Genomic DNA, 20,700 nt, shown 5'->3' with positions numbered 1-20,700 from the left:
GTTTTCTAGGTGTGTTTCACAGATGTCAGATAATGTTCTCCCCGACTGTTTATGAATATCACATATGGAGTAAGAGAAGGAAGGGGCGGAAAGCAAAGCAAAGGGGGAGAGTAAAGAAATGCGAAATGGTGGGAAAGTGACAACTTTCAGTCATAATCTCCTAGAAATGGCAAACAAGGCTTTTTGCTTCAAATAAAATGTAATGTACCAAATATCATTGAGACATCCAGCTGTCATCCAAAATCACACCACGTTTTTGGTTTGATGTCCCGTTTCAGCCTGGACACAATCCAAATCTTTTCATCTTGAAAGCCAAGGGTCACACACACACACACACACACACACACACACACACACACACACACACACACACACACACACACACACACACACACACACACACACACACACACGTCTATCAATCCATATGCGTGAACTGCCCCCTCATAGGTCCACCACCCAGGTTAGCCCTCACTTCACAATCACATCATTAATAAGGAATACAATGCATTTTAGTGAAATTAGGGACCTAATCAGCTTAACGGAGAGCCTGTGCGTGCTAATTTAGCTCAACTTCAAGGCAAAGCCCCCCCAGCCAGTCTAAGGCTCGCTAAGACTGGCCCAAAGCCCCTTTAGTTGCTAAGCTGATTGGGGGCTCAGAGGTAAGGGAAAATCAAATCCCTCTTGTCCATTTGCGTCTGTGTTGCTGGTTCAAAGGCCTAGTTCAAACGCCACATGGGGGGAGAGAGGGAGCGAGACAGGAACAGAGGAGAAAAAGAAAGGGAGACGGAGTGAGGAGATAATTGGGTGAAACAACTTAAGGCAGATGAGAAAGAATGAGGCTCAGGACAATGGATGGAGAGCGGGAGTCGTGCCAGATGCAGGTCAAGAAACAGAGAGCGACGGAGGCGGACTGAGGAGACTTAGAGAGCCGGGGGTGTGAAGAAAAGTGACCCAGGGCATTACCCATGCTCCATTTCAGCAAGTCAGGCTGATGGAAGACTTTCAGCGCATTACACATCATGAGACTGATTACTCTGGGGCAAGAGGGGTGGTGAGGGGTGAGCGGCGGGGGGGAGGGGGGGAGAGAATGCGAGTCTGGCAGGGCGCTCTGAAACGGTGCCAGGGTCAGGTGATGTTTCAGAAGAAGCTGTCCTACTCTCTTTCTGTCCCCCTCTCTCTCACCCCCCACCCCCAAGACCCCCCACATACTCTTTTTCTCCAAAGGCAAGAACGGCAGTTGACTGGGACTGTGAAACTGCACGTCAATGGCAAGTCGACCCGCTGCCTCCTCATGTGGTGATGTAACGTCGGCTCATAAAGGTCGCCGCGTTGACAGCACCTACCAGCGAGCACCAGCGGCTGAGCGGCGTCCGTCCTCGTGTCGACAGCACCAGTGTAACTCTATTCCCGCTCGATGCGTCATGTTCGGTCGCCAGCGTGACTGCGTGCCGGCTCAGTGCGTTCTCCCCGCATGTCTAGCGTCTGGACGGATTTGAAATGAAAGTAACCTGACGATTACTTCTCGGGGTCAATGAGTGTTAATGTGTCACAAGTTAAGAGAGGATTTCCCTGATTGGCTACACATGGGTGAACTCGGGTCAAAGCTGAATCATCCACTTCTGTGCACGCAAAAAAAGTCTGACAAACATAAATAAACTCTTCTTTGGACTGCTCGGTGGATTAGAATATTGTTTGATGAACGCAGTATCCAACCAAGCGAGCAAAGGGCAGAAATTGTGAATAAGAGGAGGAAATAAGACACAGTTAGCGTAGCCACTCACTGATTTCTTTCAACTAAGTTTGACCTTTTTTTTGTTTTCCTACTCTCTCCACCAATATCCTCTCTTCATCGTCTACGTTCTCCTCTATCAGCTTTTGGGTTTTAATGTGTCTGTGGCGGTGATTGAGTGTAGGAACATTATGTTCGTTTGAAGCAATACAGCCACCATTTTTCCTGAAAAAGTTAGTTCTTGTTTTAACCGCGAGATGCTCTCATGTTACTTGTGGCACGCATAAGTAATGCAAGGTCATTCTCATTCAAATGCACACTCACACCGAGAGGAAACACACTCCTTCGCCCTGTTTCTCTTTCCCACCACAGACACACCTACGCTCACACACACACACACACACACAAAAGCACACACATAAACCTTCTTGGACTCACTTAAAGACGTAAACCAGCCAGCTGGCAATCAGAAAGACAGACAGATAGCAGCACATGCAGAGCAGAAAAGGCAGCCTGTGCTCCATCAAGACTACAAGCCCTAAGTCTAAAGCTTTGTTAATGAATTCTAATTACATGCACACAAACTCACAATAAGTCAAACATGTGTTAACATTTGCAAGCCTGCAACACCAAACTTAATTAGAGACGTGAAATGAAAGGGGGTGAGGATTTCTTTGAGTTTTAAATTTCAGTGTCGACTGAGCAAATCAACGCCAGAGGAAAAACATGTTTGCAGAAGTAAAACTGAATTACGGATGCAAGGAAGGAGAAGAAAACTATTTATTTGGGCAAAATGTTTTAGCTGTTTAAAAGGCTGCTAAGAAAGTGATTAAGAATCACTCATGAACCACACTCTGCATGCAGTTACACTCTTGGCCACATGGGGGTGCAATTTGGTGCCTAACATTTTCTCACTGGTACGTTGGTGACCAGATATCTGCACTCCAGGTCAGGTATGTGAAGATGCATGCAACTATCCATGTGTCAGAGTGTGTGTGCATGTGTGTGCTGCATCTGCAAAGCCCCATCCGTGTGTGTAACGTCGGGTCAACCTCTCTCTGGGCCTGAACCCGAGCTGCCTCCTCCTGCGCCCAGAGAGCCTCCCTATGTGCAGATGTGTTCATGCTCTCCCTCAGTGCCACCTCCAGCTCCCTGATCCGCTCCGCTGTCTCCCGCATGGCATCCTGGGAAGCCAAAAGAGGAAGCTGGGGAGGGGAGGGGGGGGGTGGAAGTTTTTTCAGAGGAGGACGACAAGGAGGAGGGTCGGAAGCAAAGTAACAAAAACCAGGGAGAGAATGTTTTTTGTTTGAGCGCATGTTCGTAATCAAATGTTTTTGCATTGGAACAAAACTGTACTGGTGAAAGATAATGTGGGAAACAGTGTAGTTCATGGTCCCTTTGGTAAAAGGAATCCAATCCATGTAAAACAGAGAGTCAGGGAAGTCAAAAGCTGCAGTGAGAGAAGAACAAGACTCTTCTTAGAAGAAGCCGCTGCCAAGACAGAAGAGAGTGATAAGTGAAGAAGAGATGGAGAGTTTGTGCAGTTTGTGTGTGGCCTCTCTGACACCTATGGTGAGTGGGGGAAATGGATCCTTCTCCACATTGAGTGAAGGAACTGTGAACGAAAACACTGGACAGGAACAATAAGACCCCCGCCCCCGCAATTCCCTCTCAAAATCTCTCTTTTGACTTTTTCTCTAAGAGTTGACTCGCCTTCCGTTTCACACGTTCACACGTTTCTGGGAGCAGCACAGAAGCCTCGGAGTCACACGGACAACGAGACTCTTTTTCAAACAGCAGTTTAGTTGAACTCGGGGTTGAATCCTCGTTGCTGAACACTCAGACTCATGTTTGGATTGTGCAAACTGTGCTTGAACCAATCAGACACTCGGTAACTGAATCCGCAGTAGCCAAAAACACCACAATAGTTTCCAGAAATGTCATGTAAACACTTTTAAGGCCACGTTTGGAGCTACCTTCCAGAGGGACGAGTGAAATTAATTTAATGTGAAAATAATTCTACGAGACAGGGCCAGGAACACGCAAGATGCACATGAATGGCTTATAAACTGTATGTAATAAAAATCAAAGAAGAGAAAATAGGTTTCAGCACATGTTCAATGTTGGGGCGATTGAAATGGAAAAAAATGGAATCTAGATATTTCTGCGGATGTCTATCTCTATATTCAATGTGAAACATTAAATAAATGAATACAAAAATACATTTATTATCTGTTAATGACCAAAAGGGGCTGATTAAATGAATAATTCTGTGATACTGACTAAAATAGGAGCAATGGATGAGATTTAAAAAAAAAAGGGCCGGGCAAATCACAAGCGGATACTTGTGGCTCGTCACGTCAGCACGACACAGCTGGAGGTGAGCAACAAACACCTGCACACACATACACAGAGGGAGGCTGTGTGCGTCAGCAGTCCAAAGTTGTAATTGGACGTGACAGACGGGCAGTAATCCGATGCACCAGAAGCAACAAGTACTGGTCTGACCCCGCCCAGTAGACAGACACCCACGCATGCACGCACACATACACTTGTGCACACACACACACACACACACACACACACACACACAAGCACCCCACTGAGATGGGACTGTGACTGCTGGACCCCCAAGCCTAACCTAACCAGAAAGCTGTGTCTGCCTGTGTGCGTGTGTGTGTGCGTGTGGAGTATACATATATATATATATATATATATATATATATATATATATATATATATAAACTGTATATGCCTCTCTCTGTGTGTCAGTGCATATCTGTGTTTTGAGTTTTATTAGTAACAAGAGAACATTGTTGGCTGAAAATAAAGAATGGAAAAAAGGGAACAAGAGATATAGGGAGATATAGGGACTGAGGAGAAATGGAAAGATAATTGCCTCTGCAGCACCAATCATCACCTTATGCCCCTGGGAAGGATCATTATGGAGTCTGGCCCTTTTTGGTTTGATGGAGGGATTATAATCACTAAAATAAACGAGCAGAGAGTGAGAGAATGCACATTTCCAGCAGCTGTGCACCTATGATCCTCAGCTCTGCACATACCGGCGCACTCAAACCACTCACCCACACAGCCTGATCCAGGCAGACACATGCACACATCTGTCTCTGTCAAAAGAGTTGTGTGTGTAGCTTCAACCTCTATGTTCCTATTTAAGAATTTTAAAAAAAATGTAAGTATTTGTGCAGGACCAGAGGTTTTACACTTTCCCAAATCTTCTTTGACTGTCCCCATATAAAAATATAAGAGTTTCGGCAATCATACATATGTGTCTCCAAACAAAGTAGTGAGTGCCGCTGATGCCTCTCCATTACAGATAAAAGGGATATAAAGGGCCTGTTTGAAGGCTTGAAGTGAACATTTCCGATGTGTGTTTTCTCTGTGTTTGTGAAGTGCAGCGTGGCGCGATGGAGACGATGGAGCGGAGAGATCTTATCTCTCCATCCCACATAAACTCTCCTGGATGGAGGGGCGGAGCGGAGCGAGGAGGAAAGGCCCTGTTTGTTTGTGTTTACCCTCGGAGCGTGCTGTGTTCCTGATGGACCCAGAGATAAGCGGAGGCCGAGAGCCAGCGGGGGGGGGGGAAGAGAGCGAATGAAAAGACAATATCGAGAATGTCTTTAAATCACAGATAGTGAGCTTTCTCCAAATCATTTGAAATAAATTACTGTTGTATGTTGTATTAGACTATTTATAAATAAGGGTTTCCGATTTTTTTTCAATTCTAAATAATGATGTCAGCGTCATTTTCAAAGATCCACTATGAGTCAGGCTCTCAAATTGGCGAACGACAATATACTTGAACTTGATCTTGATTTCCTGCCTCTTCTCTCACACTAGTATTTTTCCTGGCCAAGATTTTATAATACCTGGAATACAAACGTACAGAAAAAAAAGGAATCCAACCACCACTGAAACTTTCCATTTTGCTCTTTTTCGTGGACGTCATCTATCTCCCAGAAATCAATCCCACAACTGCCTTGCACTTGTCCCTGTACCACTTTCCTTCTTTTTCTGGCACTCGCCTCGCGCCTCTTTCCAGGTTGCAGCGATATTAATGTGTGCTACTCAGACACGGTTTAGAAGAGGAAATAGGATGTTGGAAGTTGCCTGCCAGCACACACAGAAATAACAAAATAGCTCCACCAAAAACAGATTTGAGAGAAGGGCTCATGGCTCCATTTGCCAGAGAGTTATACAGCCGAGGTGTGCTCTACTTCATCGGTCCGCTGGGAACCACCTGGCATGGCTGCACTCTGCATATTAACACCCGAGCATACCTTTGCAGTGAAGTACACAAGTACCCACCCACAAACACTATTGAGCAAACAGCTGACACTCTTGTTGACACCTAAGCAGGTTTACAACTTTTCAAATTATACCAAAATAGGCACTTTAGGATTCTCTCTCCTGACGGACTAAATCCAGTCCTTTACTATTCCCATCTGAGCCATTATGCCGTTGCTCCTGGCTGACGTTTGGAGCTGATTTCTGCCGGACTAAATGTCTGTCTCTTCCACTTAGAGCTGCCTCTCAGATGCACTGGGGAGGGTGGGGGGGTGCATGAGGCAGGAAAGACTGGAACAGGGGTCTGTCTGCTCCCAAGAGCAGAGTTACAGGGTAGAAGACATGAACAAAAAACAGAGCGTGGAGGTTAAAAGATAATATTTTCTAAGTAATGGTTCTAAGAGGAGATAAGAAGGAAATCAGAGAAAAGAGCGGCAGGGGAAATTAATAAAAGCCAATTGGAACACTCCGGGCGATGAAGAGGTGAGGGATAGCTAAATGAAAAGACAAGGACACACACACACACACACGTATATTCAAACCTGCGATAAAGAGTGCAGATGTCCATCAGTCAAGGGATCTTTCCTCGTCTCACCGGGAACCATCTGCTTCTGGATGTTAGGAGACTTGATTTGCCTTCAGATAGAGAAAAAAGGGATGAAGAGGATCGTGCTCACACAGTTTGATGATGTTGTGTATCTGTATGTAGGCACACAAGTTACACACAATATACAATGGCCCCATTTTACTTGAAATTATATAAAAAAAAACAATAAATATTGTATTGTTGACGTTCATATGAACTTCATACAGTAAATAACGTTTATATAATTTAGTTTCATTATACTGTTTTTTTTTTTAGAGTTAAAACAAGGCCTCCTTATTGCATCATACAGATAGATGACGGTGTGAGGCAGCGCACACAGAGGCTGCGCATGTGTCTAGTCTCAGTAACACGGCAGACAAGGACAAGACGAGACTTGACTGATGACTGATGTGAGACACTGCTGTGTAAATCTTTCAACGACAAAACACACAAACACACGTAGACAGGAGATGCAGGCACAAGCACGCACACAAACACACATGCATAATTAAATATGTGCAAGAAGTAAGTGGACAAATAAGGGGACAGGAACACACATGCAGGAAACCAATATCCATGTTTCTAATTCTGTACATCCACTGGCGTGTTCTGAACACACACACACACACACACACACACACACACACACACACACACACACACACACACACACACACACACACACACACACACACAATCGGCTTGTGTTTAAAAACCCCCAACATAAAATAGTACAAGTCCTTAGACACACGCAAGATAATAAATCTGCCATCAGCAATGTGCATTGAGGTGCTGATTACAGAGCAAAACCATGTATCAACCAGCCAGGATGAATGTGTATTTACCTCCACACTAAAACCGACTCCTTGTCATTTACTAAACATACTTAACGAGAGAACTATGGTACATATGCACACCCACACACACACCCTCACACACACACACACACTCATGTCTACATAATTTCAGACATTACACTGACTTACATTCGTTACTTTACACCTACACCTAAGTAGAATTACCACACTGTGGTTGTATGCCTCCGTCAACCGGTGCAGTTTCACTTAATATAAAAACAATTCCCAGACTCATATGAGGTACAGTATCTGTGACTTTTGACTGTAGAGATCTCATCAGTTAATCTTTGAGTCCAAGTGACAACTGGTCAAAATCAGAGGAAATTCCCTGAAGGCAGACTTGAGTAATTAAACATGACTTGTGAGGTTAAGGGGCCTGGATCTTTTATCTTTGACCACTCAAATCGAATCAGTTAATCCGCGAGTCTTTGGGAATATTTGTGCCAAATTTGAAAGGATTCTGTCGAGGTGTTCTTAAGACAGTAAGTTCACAAGGCAAAAAAGACAAGGGACATTGACCTTTGACCTAGAATTTAATCCTAAAACATCATGTCCACAAGAATATGAGGTCACCGTAACCTTTGACCTTCAATCAACAAAATCAAATCAATTTATATTTGAGTCCAAGTTAATGTTTGTACCAGATTTGAGAACATTTCCTCAAGGGACCGTCTGAAAATATAATCCCTCCAGCCACTGGCTAAACACTAAACTTATGTCTTAACCATAAAATTCATTGATTTCCATTAACTCCCCATAACATGAGTGTGTAAAGAGATTTCGCAATATACGGAACACGCGAACACAAAAAACATGTATTAATATACCCAGAAATATGCCTGAACACAAACACAAATATGCTCAATTCAGGCTGTATGAATCCACAAAACCCAAGCGAGAGACACACACACACACACACACACACACACACACACACACACACACACACACACACACACACACACACAGCTGCACTAACACACAATCTATATCCTCTCACAAACATTCTCGAAATAGAATCAAAACACATCTCCCACTTTGGACTTCACGCCATTTTTTTTTTTTTTTTTTAAATGCACCAAAAGTGTGAGAAAGCTGACAGTGACAAATTAGCGCTTAAGAGAACCCTCCAACACTGTAAACAGCCTGTGACCGAGCAGCTGCTAAAACGCGCCACATTATTATTCCATATCCACACTGGTGTGTTTACTCTGGGCAGAACCGACAAGCTGCCCCCCCATGTGGGCAAATATTTGCTGTCACAGCCCTTAGAATGGTGTGTGTGTGTGTGGGGGTCAGTTGAAAGATGCTGGTGTGCAATCACTGTGAAGTACACCTAACACGACGATGAATAAATTTGAAACACACTCAGGTTGCCACACACACAACAGCACCTTTCAAAAAACCTTTGAGGGTGTTTTTTTGTGATAATAAGAGAAGACAGAGCAGGAGGGGAGTGCTCCACATTTATATCAATATTTATATATCCCATATTACTCCCCCCTACATAAAACTACACACTCAGTTTATTCGCCGTGTCGTTTCACGTCTCTGGCTTGTGTCTTTATTTCTTTTTGTAATGACTCGGCTGTTGATTTTATGAGTTTTTATCATTTTTACGAGGCTTTTTTTTTAAAAGTACTGCGTAAATAAAGATTATCATTGAAACCTGTTATGAATGAATGAAGCATATGTACACACGTGTGCACACACAATGTACACACGTGTTCATTTGCACACACATTTACACAGTGAGGAAGAAGAGGAAGAGGAGACGGAGGAGGAGAGGAATTTGCTTATACTGTGATCTTTGATGTCTGTGTGTGTGTTTTCACAAGCTCAGATGCATGTCCGTGGAGAACAAACTTGCCATGAGGGCATATCGGCTATCACACACAGCCGCTACTGGCACAGGTGTATAAACCTGCAGACGCGCTGGTCCCTTTTGATTCACCCCCATCAACCCAGCCGTGCGAGATGAAATAAGGTGTTTTGACCAGTCTGCAGGCAAATGAGGGCACATGGAGTGTGAAGGGAGGCACGGCCGGGCCGGGCTGCGTGTGAGTGAAAAATGAAGCGGAGCTGTGATTTGTTCATTACTGAATTCATGGGGGGAACATTTTATTTTATTGCAGTGACATTTCTTTGAAAGATGAAGTGAGAGATAGAGAGCAGTGTGCATGAGTTCAGTAATTTTAAGTAATTTTTCACATTTCCTCTCCCTTCTTCCACCTGGAGCACTGCACACGTCTGCCTTCCAACAAAAGCAGCTCCGCTTTATTTCTGGCTGTGAAAGCACAGCTCTGTTATTTTATTTTTTTTACCTTCCATATCTTTATACATATTTCTATCATTTTTTTCAGTTCTCTACCTCACTCACTAACTTTCTTACTTTTATTCCTTTTTCCATTATCCGTTCACCATTATTTTCTTCTTTTTCTCATTTAACTCACATCTCACTTGGACAGAATTGACTAAATAAAATGAGGGAATAATTTTCTGACCTCCCTCAAGGACTACTGCCGACGTGCCCTTGAGCCAAGGCACCAGCAGCAACCAAATGGCTCCAGTGGAGCTGCCGAGGGGCCGACAGCAGGAAGCTGCGGTCTCACTGGGCTGCTCTCGGATCTGAATGTGGGAAACTGTGAATACTAAGCAGGGTGTTGCTGGAAAAGGGCATGTTCTCTCTGTTGACTTTTCTGGGTAAATAAAGGTTAAGAGCAGTAATAACCTTTTAAGAAAAAACAAACTCCAGATTTTTATCTCCCGCTTCATAACTCTTAATTCGTATGTCTCCTCTTCTTCTCTTTTAATAAACAGCAAAGTGGAGCAAAATCCTCTGATTTGAAGCAGACAGGGACTCACTGGGGCCGAACTGCGATGGAAGAAGAGGCTGATATGATCTGAATGAAATAAGTTTTCTCCATGTAGTGCAAAAGGGAAAGGAGAGCGAGGAGGGAGACGACACAGAGGAAATATGAAAGTGTAGCGTGAGGCAGTCGGGTCAACACTGGGAGTCTGAGGTTTTATCTGAGGCACTTGTCTGGATGCAGTGTTGAGAGATCCAAACAGAACACGTTTGTTTATTACTGATAAATGCTTTATGGTGCAAGGCACGTCTGGTCTTATCGCAATACAAATAACAGTTCACTTGTGTATAGTGCTTGAGTGTGAGTGTGTGTGTGTGTGTGTGTGTGTGTGTGTGTGTGTGTGTGTGTGTGTGTGTGTGTGTGTGTGTGTGTGTGTGTGTGTGTGTGTGCCTGCGTGCATGCAAGTGTGTGTTGACAGAGAAATGAGGTTAAAAAAGGAAGAAATAGCTTGTTTCTCTGTGTTCAAATGTGAGAAAATATGTTGGTGCTGGTGCAAATACACACGACAAAACAGGAAGTTGACATTTACTAAATGACCATTGGAATTCGATGGACACATGGGACAGACATCAACCATTTAAAAATATTTTCATGCAGAGATATTATATACACAGACTGTGGAGGTTTCGTGCGTTTTGGTGTTTGATTGTGATCGTAGGAATACATTGTTTGTGAATGTACAGATATTTGTCAGTAAACAGCCATAGATTCTTCAGATCATTCTCCCCAGTCTCACTTTAAACACACAGGTCCGCACACACACATATCTATGCATAGGTACATACACACACACTCACTCCCTTTTCCTGAAGCCCTCCCTTACATACCACAGTGCTTACCACGTCTGTAGCTGTGATACGGTGAGACTGTATTTTTCCTTCAGCCGTCACATCTCTGAAAAAGTATAGGACTGTAACAGCCTCACAATATAGGAGAACACAGCCTGTGTGTAATGGGCCGCATGACTGCTCCGCAAAAGTGAAACCAAAGTGACTCAATCGCCCCCTGGTGGCTGGCTTCAGTATGGGTCCTAAATCCAGACTATTCCATGTTAATGGATGGGACATGGACTTGCTCTATGCCAATTAATTTATATAAAAAAATGATAATGATATATTTTTTTTTTTGCCTAATCTCAATGTTAGAACTACTTTGGTCACACGTGCTACTTCACAGAATTTTTTTTTTTATACCTTTTTCCATTTTAGTTCACAGAAAGTGCTCCTGCAGATAAGTACCCATGGCTTTCAGAGCTCTATTCAGCAAATCCAACTACTGGCATTAGTGTGAACTGCTGATGCAAATGCGAAGCCTGTTCAGTGTCACTGATCCCTTAGTTAGATTAGCCAAGAATTACACCTACACACATAACAGTGAAAAAAAAAAAACGCCTAATGTTATTACTGATGACTTGCAGAGGATCACCACGAGATCTAAGCCATGAAACAGCCGAGTGATTCTCCTCCGTGCTGGAAGATATTTATTACAATGACCTGCTGACTACATTCGTCTTCGACACTCTTTGCTGCGTTGCCAACTGGATGAGAAAGTGTCTATTTCCTCATCTGCTCTCCTCTCGCTCCGTCCGCACGGTGGTTAACGGGCCATCTGAGCCGGTTCCAACAGAAACAGGCTGATTAAAAAGACATTCATCCTCTGCCCGGACACATCTCACACACTCGGAAACAGAAGTCCAATCAGAGCACAGAAACTCATCCGCCCATGCTGTCATACGCCACATGTGTACGGACGCACATATTTTTAGGCCTAGTGGGTTATATCAGATCAAGAGTACAGTAACTGCGTTTACTTATCTCTCCTGCAGTCACACAAACGCATACTGTGCATCAGGATATTACACTATGTGTGTTTATAGCAGCAGTGTAAAACTGGTGTGTTTTCACCTCTGATAACCTGCATTTGACCTCCGACCTGTGCAAGCTGACCAGAGGGGAAGGGTCGGACCGATATGAGTGACTGTTTGACACTAATGAGACAGCAGCCCTGATAAGATGGACGTGCAGATGGGGGGAGAAGTGACTGATCCTGGAAAAAAAGGCCCAGACTGACACTCTGGTGACAGCTGCATAGGGAAGGCACACACATGAACACACAGATATGGCGACGTGATGCACACACACACACACACACATGCATGGAAACAGAGAGGATAGAAACTCTGCAGGAGCTGCTGTATCCCCATTATCCTCCGCGCTCATGTGTTCCCACAGTGTTTGACTCAGCACATGGTTTCCATGCCAGAGTGCAGAGTCTGTAAAACGGGTAATGAATGAGGCAGGAAACTGCGCTGGACCCAGAGCTCACAGCCTTTCCAGATTCACTCTCAACCATTCAGAACCATAGCTAGCGTTAACACACCTGATGGAGCCAATGTGTGTAAAATATTCGGACTTTTCACATTTAGTTTTTAGTTTTCACACTCGTGGCTTCTTCCACGCAGTTGGAAATCCGCCAACAGAGACACTGGGCGCACACTGTCAATCTACATACACAGACACACTGACCAGCACGCAGCTGAATGCTTCACATACATACACACATATACAAACACACACACACACGCTCATATGCAGTGCATCTACGTTGGCACTAAACAACCCTTCATTTGGGCACATATCCCAACCTTGCCAATTCATAAATCAGATGATAATTGAGTAGCACCGTGCCAGTAATAAACAGAACAGTATAAACAACCAGTGTCTGGGCTGGATACACCACCTCGCACTGGCATGCTGCTGGCTGCCTGCCTGGCAAATTCTGTAACAAACACACACACACACACTCACACACACACACACACACATGTATGCATTTTCACCAAAGACAGAAAGAATAAAGTGCTTATAAATTGATTTTACAGACACATTTGTGAAAACACACATCATTTAGAATGAGTATGATATGAGGAAAACACATGACAGCACTCGTGATAGCAATGAAACGTGAAGAAGATTCGCAGAATCCAATACAATAGAGATGCTATATGTCTCCGGTCATATAAATCAGGAAACATATAAAACCTCGCATTGTGTTATTGCTGAAACAGGAATGAGGAACGTGATAGTTTGGGGTAAATGCATTGTGCGTTAACTGTCCCACTGGGATAGTCAAATCTGAGCTTTCTGGGAATCCAATCTGAGCCAAAACGCCCCAATTTCCAACTTAATACCTGGGGAGGTTTAGATCTGCTCAACAGTCATGGCACGGTGTCAAGAGTAATGGCTTTGGACAGTGTTGGTGGTATTATGATGGTACATTTCACATCCACATTAAGAACTACTTACCCAGGTCTGCAGACATTAATACACAGAAAAAAGAAGAAAAAAAAAGACATTAGGCCAAATGATTAAAAACGTCACATGCATATACATGTGGGCCACAGCATTCATTTCTACAGTGTGATTACATCAGGCACAAAGCATGACAACATGGAAGTGGTTTCAAGTGCTGGGAGGACGCAATCTCGACAGTTTATGTCTGGTGGATTACTCCTTTATAAATAGAGCACTTAGGAATGAATTGAGATCCCACAAAGTTCCGGTCACTCCGAGGGACTCTGCTATCTGAGGACACCCAGATGGTGTCCTGTGATGGATATGAATATGTCGCTGAATTCTTTGACCCTCACCTCTCAAGATCTGAGATTTTCCTCTCTTTGCATGATTTGTCCGTCTCAGCATCACTCAGAGCAGCCATTAGCCTCTCCACCTCGGATTGTGACTTCCCAGACTCCTCTCTGTAACGGGCCACTTCCTGCTCCAGCAGTCTCAGGCGATCTGTGATGTCCGGACACTTCCTGACGACCTCTTCTGTGATTTGGATCTTCTTCGGGGGGGGGCGGAGATGATGGATACATTAGATCTTTCGTAAAGGCATAATATACTGCATGAATTATGATTAAGACCGTATCAAAGAACATATCAGCTGCTTTCAGACATGCAGTGAACTCCGCAGATCCTCCCTATTTTTCCTGGAGGACGTGCATGTGTGAACGCAAATGTCTGAGTGGGAGACGCCGGATTATCTGCAGACTTTCTCCGCCGGGCCTCCTAGTAGAAAGAAAGCAAATATCTCCAGGAAGACACCGCCGAAGATGTCAAGAGAGTTTGTGGGAATAAGAGCCGATGATGGTGTCTGTGTGTTGTAAAGAAAACCACGTGATCTCCGCAGCGGAGTTAATACGTCACTTCCTGCCTCTGCCTCCTGCGCCCAGCATGCTCCATCTCTTACTCTGAATAATGCGGAGGATTTGTTGCTGTTGTTGCAGAAGCAGGAAGGTCGTTTAGTGACCGACAGGTACGGATATCATTGCATTTACAATTTGATACAAGTCAAATTGTAATGATTAATGAATGTTATGATATGTATTTATTACAGTCCTGCGAGGGCCACAGACACCAGGTTTTTTGCTTTTTTTTTCCAGACGGGAAAAAGATTTCAACAATTAAGATAAAATGTGTTTCAGAAATAAATGACCAACCCTACCTTCAACAATTAATTATATAAAAATGAGCACCATAATCATAAAGCTGTACCCTCCATAAATACAGTACTGTTTATTTGACAGTTCTGAGACTCTAGCCAATTAAGACTGCAGCAGAGTATAACACAAATGAGGAATAGCATTATACAAACACATTAAACACATTCGTTTGCTGCATTGCTTACATGTGAGCTGCCCAGACTCAGGCTGGCACCTTCGCTGCAGCTGAGACTGAACAAGTAAATAAACAAATGACAAAATATGGCTGGAAATGGCCATAAGGACAGACAGAGCTGATGCGTGTTGAGCTGAGCAGAACAAAGTGCAGCTCAGACTGATTAAAGTTGAGCCAAATCTGGCAAGAGAGAGCAGAGCCAGACAAACTGAGCTGGAGATGTCCTAAGATGGCCTCTGCACGCACGCACGCACGCACGCACGCACGCACACACATGCACACACACAAAGTACATGGAAGCACAAACAAACTAGAGGCATAAAATGTCAAAGAGCATACCGTGGGGCTTACAGCTGGGAGCCCGTCTACTCTGGCTGGCACCTGGAAGTTAACACAACAAGATATGACAGATGGAGAGTGAGAATATAGTATGAGAACCACATACTGTCGGGTAAATGATCTCAAACATCCCCTCGGAGTGAGCGGTTGGACAGTCACACAGGGTCAGACGTGAGATCAAATCACATGAAAAGCTTTACAACCTTAAGGAAAAGGTAAGTCATGCATATGTGGTCAGGGTCACAATCTAGCTGAAGCAGAACCAATCTGTACTCTCATCCGCTCTCATCCCGTCATCACCCCCCTCTGCTCCCTCTCGTCTGATGCCTGCTTTTCTGTGGTTTGCTTCTATCAGTTGCCTCCCCGGGGGCGTCCTTCATGTGGAGTTTTGAGTTCAGTCATTATCATTATAAAATTACTGTCTCCCTCTGTTTGGCTGCGAATTTATGAGACCACCAAACAGACCATTTTTTTTTTCTTCTAAGTAAAATGTTGGAGGAGAAAAACACACACACACACACACACACTGATGAATTCTTTCTTCTCTGAGAAAAATATCCCAGAGGAAGTTTGTAACCTAGAATTATCTTCCTCTGCCTCTTTCTCTTGGTCTTTACCTCGTCTGCTGTGTTTGTGAAGATTGTTTAACTTGTTGAGACAGCGGCGGCCACGTGTTTAAACATCATCAAGTGCACACGCACACGCACACACACACACACACACACACACACACACACACACACACACACACACACACACACACACACACACACACACACACACACACACACACACGCACACTCTGGATAATTTATTGTCAGGTCTACATAAATCTGGGACAGTACAAGTAGCTCTACATGAGTGTGCCATTACAAAAGAAACAAGGAGTGTCTGTTAACTATTACAACTTGCCAGTCTGAACAAATGACTTATGGCAAAGGTACCAAATGAACACAATGCACAAGTTTGCCCCTGCATATGCAAATATATGGCTGTGGCATTCAGTGCACTAGAAATGATTGATTTATCACTTTACATGCATTATGAGGTAGCTTTACATCTGTAAATGTGTAAAATATGTGTCAATCATTGCATTATTGTGGACTCTTGCATGTGTTCTGCTCACACATTTGTGGATGCAAACTATGCTCTACGAGAGTAAAGCATGTGTGTCTATGGAGCTTGATGATAAACTCTATAAACATATTCTGCATGTGAATCTGCAGAATCTGCAGGCGAGGGACACGGTTTTGTGACTGGAAGCCTTGTGGTCCAGTTTCTAGTTAAAGCAGGTAAACAGTCCATGTGAAGAGAAAAAGAGGTGGAATAAATTGACTGAAATAAATCAGCTACTTGCCAACATGTCGTCTGGAACTAAAGCACCTAGCTGTCTTTTGTGTGGAGAAACGATCGACCGGTGTACGGAGATGTACGGTGAATGGAAGATACCCTCGCCACCGTCTGGGGGTCCAAAATAATGGCTGTTGCCCCCAGAGGCTAATTCACCCTCAGACGATGGCAGTTTGGCTTTGAGATCGGTTTGACTATGACCTGTCTACAGTAATACCTTATAGCATATGACCCTAAAGAGCCCCCATTGCTCATCACTGTGCGTGTACCCATGTATACATGGCTGCACAAAATCCGGTGAAAAGTGGAGGGAAAGCAGAATCATTGTTGACCTCATCCTCACCCCATTACCTCCACACCTAACCCCACACACTCATCCACACACATCAAGGCCAATCTCAGAGAGCCCAAAATGCATTAGCCCTAAGTGGGACAGAGTTTGTTATGTTCTTACAGTGGGAAACACGCACACACGGGCAGAACGCAGGGGCTGCAAGGACGGCGGGTTCAGCAGGAATTTGTGATATTATGACAGGAGGGGGAAGGCCAGTAAAGATACGGTTACATATATGGTCAGAGAAATTATTATTATCATTCCTAGGAATTTCTCTGAAGTGTAAATATTACAAATAAGTTAAATATGTGTGGCCACCAGACTCTGCATTGGATTATTTAACTACTGGTCAGAGAAAACCCAGCAATGCTGAGGCTGGGTAGTTTTTACACAAACACCATTCACCTCTAAAGGTGTATTCTGTCACTTTATGTTTTAGATATGATTGCATTCAATCTCATTGTACTGACTCTGCCAGTGCAAAGATCAATGATTATGATGATTCAATGAGTCTGATTCTTCTTATCTTTGTATCATCTTAAAAAAGAAGAGAAGAGAAAAGGCAACAAAAAAGAAAGACAGTAGGTAAAACAAAAACCTGGTTTAAAAAGACCAAACTGTCTTTTGAATAGAACTCAGAAGTCATTTGAGGTGTGTTGCGTCCTCGCCACTCTAAACTCACCCTCTTTGGAAAAGGTCACCGTCTTCCCTGAGGTTCTTTACGGTTTTTCTCTTTGAAGAGCTGGTGTTTAGTTCCAGACGTCCTTTATTAACCCTCGGAATCAACAAATACTGTTTTATGGGAAGAGGATGATGATGCAGAGGAGCTCTGGGGTCAAGATAAAAAGCTCTGCTAACAGCTTGACTGAGTCAGTAATACAAACATCTGCAGATACAGTGAGAGGGCCACTGTGTGTGTACAAGGCCTGATGGCAAACACTCCACATCTGCCTGAGAGGCAAATGGCAACATATCAGTGTTTGTCAGGCAAAATGATTCATGTTTTTTTGGGGGGAAGTACTTTTGATTAATGTTTAATGAAGGAATTTCTTACACATCTTTTAGATAAATGGTAATTTACTGTATGTGAGGCCTGTTTTGGAGGTTACAAAAGGAATGTTTTTCTCAAACCCTGACAGTGGCTGTGTCCGTATTTTAAGGGAGTTTACACTAAAGTAATAATACTTTAAGGTAAAAAAAAAAAACATGGTGAATTACATGTTAAATGTAGAAATAAACGTGTTTGCCACAATTTGTGCTGTGATGCACTGCTCTGATTGTTATTTACATTTGTACGACATGTTGGGCTGTTGCACACTACTTTTCACAATGCATTGTGGGAAACAACGACTGCACTATGTAGGGTATAAGAAATGTCACTCAACATTCGGACAGCACTACAAAGGAGAGCCCCAGTCTGTTTACTTCCTGTTCTAACAAAATCTAGTCAACAGGACTTTAACTACAGGTTTTGCATGGACATCATGTGACTGAAATCACGTGACTTCATGGGGCTGATGTCACAATGGGGTGATCGATGATTATGGTCTCTCACCTGCAGGGACTGTTTGTTCACTGAGTAGCTCCAATAGGGAAAATTACAGAACGAATAAACTGTAAATTGTTATTTTTCCTTTCGATTTTTTTAAATATTTTGATACACCTTTAATAGAAAGTTTTAAATTAATCTCATAGTTTCTATATTTAAGATAGTGTTCTTTATGAAAAATATTTATTTGACACATTAATATGAATACATTTTCTAAGTTGCATTTTTTATGCTGCTTTAAAAAAAATAATAATATTGAGCTTTACATGCATAGAGAAAGGTGACATAGGCTTTTTCAAAGGATGATACAATGTGTCCCTGATTATCAAATACATTTTTGTATTTTTTGGCACAAAGAACAGTAAAAGCTGCGTCATGTCTCCTCTGAGTAAGATATCTCCAGTCTTTCTTGTGGTGAGGTTAGAAAACATCTTAAGGATTACAGAAAGGTATGATATTTTTACTCTATTGTGTAAAACAGATATCGGAATAAGTAGTAGAAATTAAAAATTGCAAAGAAAGTCCTAGATTACCTGAATCCACCCTGAGAAGAAGAATTCAGCTAATTTGCTTGACAGTTCGTCATTCTAATATCAAGCACATTTTGCTGCATAGTTTCTGTATGAATCATTGTCTTTAAAAAAGAATTCCTAAATAACTCTGTTTTTCCTTTTGTACTGTTACACCACAATTACATCACCTTCATTTCACAGACACTTTTGTCCAAAGCAATTTACAGCATGTGCATTCATACTTGATAGGCGCATACCTCAAAGAGGAAAAGAAAAAATGTGTTCAAAACCACAGCACATGCTACGGTTGCTGATTTTTTTTCTTTTTTTTTATCTTTGTTTATTTTGGTTTTTGTTATTTCTAGAAATGTAAAGAAGTGCTAGTGTGCGGTGCGGAGGTATAATCTGAAAGCGTAGGATTTCAGCCTGTGGTGGAAGATGAACTGTATGTCTGCATTCCTGACGTTGGCTGGCAGCTCGTTCCACCACCTTGATGGAGATGAGTGACCACAGGGCCTTCGGAGTGACGAGGCAGCAAATCTCCGGGAGGCCGAGGGTGGCGGTGGCTGCGGCGAAGAGTGAGGGCTTGACCATAGCTTGGAACTGTCTTTTCACTTGTATTATTTGATTGTCATTTTAATTTGTATTTGTGCTGGATTCCCTTCACCTTGGCTTGTGGCTTTTTGCTATGCATAATGTACTGGAGTTTGGAATCTGACCGTTACTGCAGTGTTAACAGTCCATGCAGCAGTATCAGATTGGGTCACTGGGGACTCTAAGCAGCGGTCATTTTAAGCTCTGCGGCGACTGGAAGTAGTTATCTGTTCTTTTTTTCTTCGCCAGAGGAGGTTACGTTTTCACCCCTGTCCGTTTGTTTTATGTTTGGTTTGTTTTTTTAAGCAAGATTACACAAAAACTACAGGACTGATTACCACGAAACTTGGAAAGATGGAGTATGTGTCAGTAAATAGGTATCTCAATATTTTCACAGTTTTCAGAGGGAACATTTTGGGATCTTGAAGAATAAAATCTGGCTTTTTTTTAGGGGACTGATTTCGTAAAGTGTGTGTAATTTGATAACTTTGCTTTATTGAATTGGTGGCGGTATGTCCTCATCTGAGTGCCATGCTGGTGGTATGCGTACTTGATTACTCACTGTAGCATATAGCTCTACGACTGGAGGAATTTATCAGTAAAATTTATTTCAAATTACATTCTATAGCTAAATCAGTTAACTATTAAATCAGCTATGTCATTTAAGTTAATTTTAACTCAGACACTGCAACTTTCGTCTCGCCTTTATCATCTAATCTTCCTTGACAGACTTGAGCATTAAAGTTTGCTAAACTTAGATTTGCTTCCTGTCTGGTTAAGCTCCCCCCCTCCAACTACCATAGGAGAAATGCATTGATCCACAGCCTCACAACCTGTCACAATTCACCGCACTACAAACACACCAACCCACTTAAACACATGCCGACACTCACACACGTCTGCAACGCACGAGCATCAACAGTTGTTTTTTGCGCTGGCACACATGCACAGGTGCACGGAGAGAAACACACGTGAACACACACAACCCCA

At 43.1% G+C, this 20,700-nt stretch overlaps 1 protein-coding gene across 5 annotated transcripts in view; it reads right to left on the bottom strand.

Moving 5' to 3' along the window:
* Positions 1-20,700, bottom strand: part of LOC118111007 (ERC protein 2) — a 148,988-nt gene that overhangs the window by 71,785 nt on the left and 56,503 nt on the right. For 3 of the 5 annotated variants that reach the window (XM_035159224.2, XM_047340469.1, XM_035159228.2), the window contains 4 exons: positions 15,372-15,413; positions 14,003-14,199; positions 13,659-13,664; positions 6,583-6,676 (listed from right to left, as the gene is read on the bottom strand). In XM_035159224.2, coding sequence (XP_035015115.1) covers positions 6,583-6,676; positions 13,659-13,664; positions 14,003-14,199; positions 15,372-15,413 — 339 coding nt within the window. The remainder of the gene's footprint in view (positions 1-6,582; positions 6,677-13,658; positions 13,665-14,002; positions 14,200-15,371; positions 15,414-20,700) is intronic. The other 2 variants (XM_035159225.2, XM_047340468.1) reach the window with 2 other exon arrangements.

Source organism: Hippoglossus stenolepis, chromosome 6 (assembly GCF_022539355.2).
Source record: "Hippoglossus stenolepis isolate QCI-W04-F060 chromosome 6, HSTE1.2, whole genome shotgun sequence".
Lineage (NCBI taxonomy): Eukaryota > Metazoa > Chordata > Actinopteri > Pleuronectiformes > Pleuronectidae > Hippoglossus > Hippoglossus stenolepis.
Note: the sequence above shows the minus strand (reverse complement) of the source record. Positions and strands in the feature narration are given on the sequence as shown.